Source organism: Orycteropus afer, unplaced genomic scaffold (genome assembly GCF_000298275.1).
Source record: "Orycteropus afer afer isolate SDZICR_OR568_19922 unplaced genomic scaffold, OryAfe1.0 scaffold00572, whole genome shotgun sequence".
Lineage (NCBI taxonomy): Eukaryota > Metazoa > Chordata > Mammalia > Tubulidentata > Orycteropodidae > Orycteropus > Orycteropus afer.
This window is the reverse complement of record NW_006922159.1, coordinates 1287342-1293347: the sequence shown is the minus strand read 5'-3', so window position 1 is coordinate 1293347 and position 6006 is coordinate 1287342. Positions and strand designations below refer to the sequence as shown.

Sequence of the window (6006 nt, the reverse complement as noted above, 5' to 3'; positions counted from 1 at the left end):
TTCTGAAGCAGCGAGGGAGCCCATCCTGGCTGGGGACTCCTTTGGCGCTGACTGGGGCGGGGCGAAGACCGGCTTTACCTGAGCCCACACCCCATCCTGAAGTATGGAGATCCAGCTGCTTCCAAGAAGTCAGCTTGGACCCCCACTTGTATCTTTGCTCCTTGCCCCCTTTCCCTACAGCCCTGGAGCAGGTTCTAGAGGAGCGGCAATGAGGTGTCCGTCAGTCCAGAGCTTTGCTGGGCACTAGGGGCATGGAGGTGGGACAGATAATGTGTTTGGCTTTGAAACCAAACTGTCTGCCATCGAATCAATTCTGATTCATAGCGACCCCTACTGAGTTTCTAAGGCTGTACATCTTTATGAAGCAGACTGCCTCATCTTTCTTACATGGAGCAGCTGGTGGGTTCCAACCACCACCAGCAGCCAAACGCCTTAACCACTACACCACCAGAGCTCCTTGTTTGGCATTGAGGAGGGCTAAAACAGGATAAGGTGATGGTTGTGTGTGTGCGTATGTGTGTGTGAGAAAGAGAGGGAGAAAATGTGTGTGTGAGTGTGTTAGATGGGCACAAGGTATCCCAAGGGAGAGTTGCTATGGGGAGGAAGAGAGATGGAGAGAGGCCAGCCAGCTTGGGAAAGTCCTCTGTGCTAACTGGACTCTCCTCTGGTTAGTCTCTGTCACCTCCTGAGCAGGACTCTTGGCTGCCAACTCTCTTGCCCAGTGAGACCTTAGTCACCCACTCTCCTGTTTTGCCTCTGCAACCTCAGTAGTCACCAGCTCTATAGAAGGAGACTTCTTTCTAAGAGACCAGATCTGTTATAGTTCTACTCAGAATAGTGCCTTCAGAGATGAGCTCCATTTCTGTTTCCCCAAGTTGCCCCTTTGATTGATTCAGGAACTGCTCAACCACAAGGGTCCTCTCATCATTGCTGTCCAGAATCCAGCTCTGCCAATGGGACTTCTGTAATGATAGAAGTGCTGTTTCTGCACTGTCCAAAGCAGTGCATATGGCAAAGCTAGCCATATGTGACTACTGAGACTTGAGATGTGGCTGGTACCACATTTTATTTAACTTCAGTGAATTTACACGTAAACAGCCACATGTGGCTGGTGGCTGTCATATTGAACACCATAAGGAGCTGATGGGGGTCCTGCCCATTTAGGGTCATGGAGCCTCAGAATGTCAGAGCTGGAAAGGACACTGACTCCAGCCCTTCCTTTTGCAATGCTGAAAGGAATCCCAGGCAAGGGAAGGGAATGTGGAGAATCCATGGTAGAAACAAAGCTGAGTCTAGTGTCCTGAGCCCAGGCTCAGGATCTTGGCTCTGCCTGCAGGAATCCTGCCCTTGAGGAGCCCTGAGGTCCCACCCAATCCCAAAAGGCTACAATTCTAAAGGTATAAGGTTTGCTTGGTTCTGGTTGGGCCCAGCTCAGTGTTTTACCCTGTTTGGTCCCTTGAAGAGGGATGGCTTCAGTGGCTTCAGGAGGATGTTGCCATCTCATTCCCCAAGGTACATACCCCCTGCAGCCAGCCCAAGGGGTAAGAGTGGAGAATAGACTTCAGCTTGAGGAGTCCCAAGTCTGAGATGGTGGGTAGCAGAATGAGGGCACCTGTGTGCATGTGACCCTGTACAATGGTGTGTGATGCTCTGTACATGTGATGGGACCAGCTGCACGTGCTGAGGTGGAAAACCCCAGGACCAAAGTCAGAGGTGCTGGGTTCTAGTCTTGATTCTTCCCTATTTCACTGAATGATCTTGGGCAAATGCCTCCATTCTCTGGGCCTCAGTTTCCACGCATGTGAAATGGGAGTATCGGTTGGATCTCTTTGTTTTCTCAGTAGGGCTTTGAACTGGTTCAGCTTGGTTCAGTCATGGCCAACGAAGTGAAACCGGAACAGACCTGGATTTTTCAAATGTAAGTGAACCTGAACACTAACCAGACCAGAAAAAATTAACAGATCAAACCCTGCTAGAAACTTAATCTTCTTAGAAAATAAGGGCAGTGTTCATGTTGCATAGCAACCAAATCTCTTGACCAGGCTGAGTTGAAAACAGTGATTCTCAGCTCAAAGATGGCAGCTGACAGCGCTGCTTTGAATGTGTGTGGCTCTCCAGTCCTGGCAATAACTCAGTGTCATACATCAGGCTCCTGAAATGGCTCGCTACACCTCTTCTGAGTCTCTCATTCCAGGGCTTTGACTCATACATTTTCCTGTTCCGATTAGCATTTCAGATTACCCTAGTTTAAAAAATTGGGGTCCACTCTGGTTTTGCTTCTTCGGCAATGACTGACTTGTTAGAAATGGTTCAAAGCCTGGTTTTTAGGTAGTGTTGCCTTAGACGGCCTGTGTACATGGCTAGATGGTGTGGAGGTGGGGGTAGGGATTTGCTGTGAGTGAGAAACAGGGAGGAGGGGAGTTTTGCAGTGCGTGAGAGGCAGGGCTGGTTAGCTTAGCAATGCCTCAGTTCAGGGACTGATTTCCAACAGCTGGGAGCATCTTCCTGGCCCACAGTCAACTGCTAAAGCATTAGCCTTGGTCCCCTGAGAGGCTGAAGGGGCACAGGGCTGGTTTTCTGCAAACTTCCCACCTGCAGTTGTGTAAACAATTTCCCCCTGGGCCCTGCTGACAGTGAATGATAGCAGTGGCATTGTCCTTGCACGCCAGAGCCTAGCATATGGATCAATATGTACAATTTGTCAGTCTGTGTCACATTCCTGTCTGCACATGATCATGCAACTGTCCCTCCCTCTATTCCAAACCTCAGTGAGCCCAAATGTGACAGAGTTGCAAATACAGAGTCTTTATTTTGTTTGTCCTCAAAGCAGGGAAGGCTAGTTCTGGAGGCAGGGCAAGTGTCCAAAGGCAGATCCATGCTGATGCCCTGTGTGAGGGTACAAGCCTAGGTAGAGGATGTTCCCATAAAGTGTTCCCTTGCTCCAGGCTGGGCAGCAGAAGGCCTCAGAGGGCCAAGGCAAAGCCAATGCGATTGTTACGCCGATCAAACTCCGTGTAGAACTTTCGGATGAAGCTGGCACCGAGGACCCAGAGGGGCCCAGTAGGTGGTGGGATGTCAAGGCCATGGATGGCCAGTGTACACAGGTCATCATCATTACTGTCAAGGTCCTGGAGGGAAGCAGGAGGGTTTCTCTACTGCCCAGCACACAACCATCTCCCTTCAGTTTGCCATCTTCAGCAACACATTCCCTCACTTTCCCCACTCACACTAGGCCTCCATCACGTCCTAGCCGTTTCAACTACAAAACACATCATGTTTGCACCCCTAGGCAAACAATGCATCAGGCACAGTGCTACCTTCAAGAGTTTACAGTCTAGCATGGCTTCTGATTCAGGAACGTGATCTACCTTCTCTAAGCCTATTGGAGAAAGGCCTGGCTATCTACTTCTGAAAAAAACAGACAATAAAAACCCATGGATAACAAGAGTCTGATCCCAATGTGCATGAGGTCATCATAAGTCGGGTGCTGACTTGACAGCAGCTAACAACAACGATAAACCTGATGAATGTAAAAACTGAAAAACCAAACTCACTGCCATCAAGTCAGTTCCGACTCATAGCAACCCCCTTTGGGTTTCTGAGGTGGTAAATCTTTGTGGAAGTAGATTGCCTAGTCTTCCTTTTGCAGAGTGGCTCGTGGGTTTGGACTGCCAACTTTCAGCTTAGCAGTCAAATGCCTTAGGCACTGTGCCACCAGAGCTCCTTAATGAATATAAAAGGGGGTAAGAATATCCTCAGCATCGGATTATTGGGAACATTTGATAAGAAAGTGGAGGTAAAGGGACAAACACAGTGATTTGAAAACTCAGCCATACATTGGAATCACCTTGGGAGTTTTAAAACACCAATCCCAAAACTGACAACAGCAACTCAAAACATTAGAGAAGAAACTTAGGGGGCAGTGAGTTCATGTTAGTGATGGAGGCATTACTCAGAAAAGAAGGATGAGAATGGTTGTACAATTTGAAGAATATAATCAGTGTTGCTGAATTGTACATGTAGACATTGAATTGGCCTCTGCTGTGTACATTTTCAACAACAACAACAACAAAATCAATTATTAAACAAAACACTGATCCCAGGTCCTACCAGAGGTGTGGCTGTGGCCTGGGCATGGGGATTTTGGAAAGCTCCCCTGACTATAGTGAGCATCTTTGCATTAGGGACACTGTGACTTTTCCCCTTCTGAGGGTCTTTGCCCACCTTCCCTCCCTGCAGCCCCTGGGGGCAGACCTGAGCCTCACCTGTAATACATAGTCCGTGCTGGTGAGTGTGTAGGCTCTGCCTCCGAGGTGGAAAGAGATGTCGGGAAGTGTAGGCACTTGGTTACAGTTCACCACATACTGGTGGGGGGAAGGAGCCCCTTTGAATGCGGGAGGCCCCTCGGCAGACATGGAGCTCTGTACTTGTGGTCTGGCCCCTCTGGGGACCAAGCCACATCATGGGAAGGGTGTGTGAGGGGTGAGGACAGGGAGGCTTGGCATGGCCCCATTTGGGACCTGATACTGCCTGTGGTGACCTCAGGCCCTGGAGCAGGTGGCTCCCCCCAGCTTCTGTGTGGGTGGCTTACTTCATTTGTGATCAGTTCCTTGGCCCCCAGAGTCTCCATGAGCAGCTTCAGGGAGCTAGTGGGTCCTGTGATGAAGGAAGCGCCGGTGTCCACCACAGCCATGCAGCCCTCCTCACAGAACAGAGTGACAGACCTCACAGACACCCTGGAGGAGGTTACAGACAGAAGACTGATGGGGCACCACCAGGCTGTATGTCTTCCCCAAGTGAGGGCCAGTGATTGGTGGCTGTACTGATGGCCAGGGAGATGTACTGGAGGGTGATAAGGCAGTGAGCAGGAGGAGGGAAGATGCTGTCCCCTTCCCTCAGAAGTAGTGTAGCAACCCTCCCTGTCCTCTTGCTAGCCCTCCTCCCGCTCTATTCCTTATATCTCAGGGTCCCTCATGCCTGGTCAGAACTGGCAGACAGCAGATGTTGGCAGTGACTGAAGAAGTGGATGCATTTGGGGAGAGGGCAGGATGGTAGCACTCCTCCTTCCCCACCCCACCCAAACCCGAGACAGCAACATTTGTGGAGACTGGGGAGGGTTGAGGTTTCCTGACCCCTTCATTTTGATCTGCCAGAGGCCAGTCTTGCTGAGGCTCACGTAGTGGAAGTTCCCCTGGTAATATTGGGGGTCACTGCCTCCCAGAACAATCTCTCCTCCCAGCAGGTGGGAATTCCTGAAAGGAAGATCAGAAACTCTTGGACACTATAATCTCCAAGACCCAGCAACCCAAGCAACAAGGAAAAGCTGGGCAAGGGAGCAGGGTGAAGAGGCAGGTGAGGCAGATGGCAAGGCTTGGAAGCTATTCATTATGAAGCATGTAGAACATACTGCTTCTTCATCTTTCTTGCCCTTCCCCAAGCCCGAGTGGTTTTCCGGGATAGTCCAGCTGCACCCAATAAAGCATCCATAGAGAAGTCACAGAAAAGGAACAAGCGTGTGGACAGTGAGTAGACAAGAAGCAAATGGGCCTCCCTCACTTGGGCTTGGGTTGCTGTTCATTGACCAGGTGGTTAGGAAAGGACTCTGGGAGGCGTAGGGTGGGGATGGGGTAGGGGACATGAAGAGAGCAGCAGAGAGGACCAGAGCATTTTAGCATCAGGTAAAGTCAGGCCTGCTGAGGTGAGTTTTGGGTGGGTGAAAGGTGTGACTCTGGGTCAGGTACTCAGGGAGTTCTGGAGGATCAGGGCCAGGCAGGGAGACTCATCTCCTTACTTGAAATTTCTGTGAAGAAAGAGAGTGGAAAGGAAACCTTTGTTTCAGGTAAGCCTCACCAGCCTGTTACCCTTCAGGCAATGGAGTCACCAAATGGTGAAGCCACTTGCCTACAGTCACCCAGGCAGTGGTGAGTGGATGAATTGGAGTTCCTAATGCTCTGGTAGCATAGTGGCTAAGACACTTGCCTGCTAACCAGACGGCTGGCGGTTCAA

At 50.4% G+C, this 6006-nt stretch overlaps 1 protein-coding gene across 1 annotated transcript in view; it reads right to left on the bottom strand.

The window, feature by feature from the left end:
- Window positions 1-2963: 2963 nt before the first annotated feature.
- Window positions 2964-6006, bottom strand: part of REN (renin) — a 16238-nt gene continuing 13195 nt past the window's right edge. Inside the window, exons 6-9 of the mRNA XM_007956033.1 lie at window positions 5133-5252; window positions 4592-4736; window positions 4266-4364; window positions 2964-3128 (exon numbers count right to left, since the gene is read on the bottom strand). Coding sequence (XP_007954224.1) covers window positions 2964-3128; window positions 4266-4364; window positions 4592-4736; window positions 5133-5252 — 529 coding nt within the window. The remainder of the gene's footprint in view (window positions 3129-4265; window positions 4365-4591; window positions 4737-5132; window positions 5253-6006) is intronic.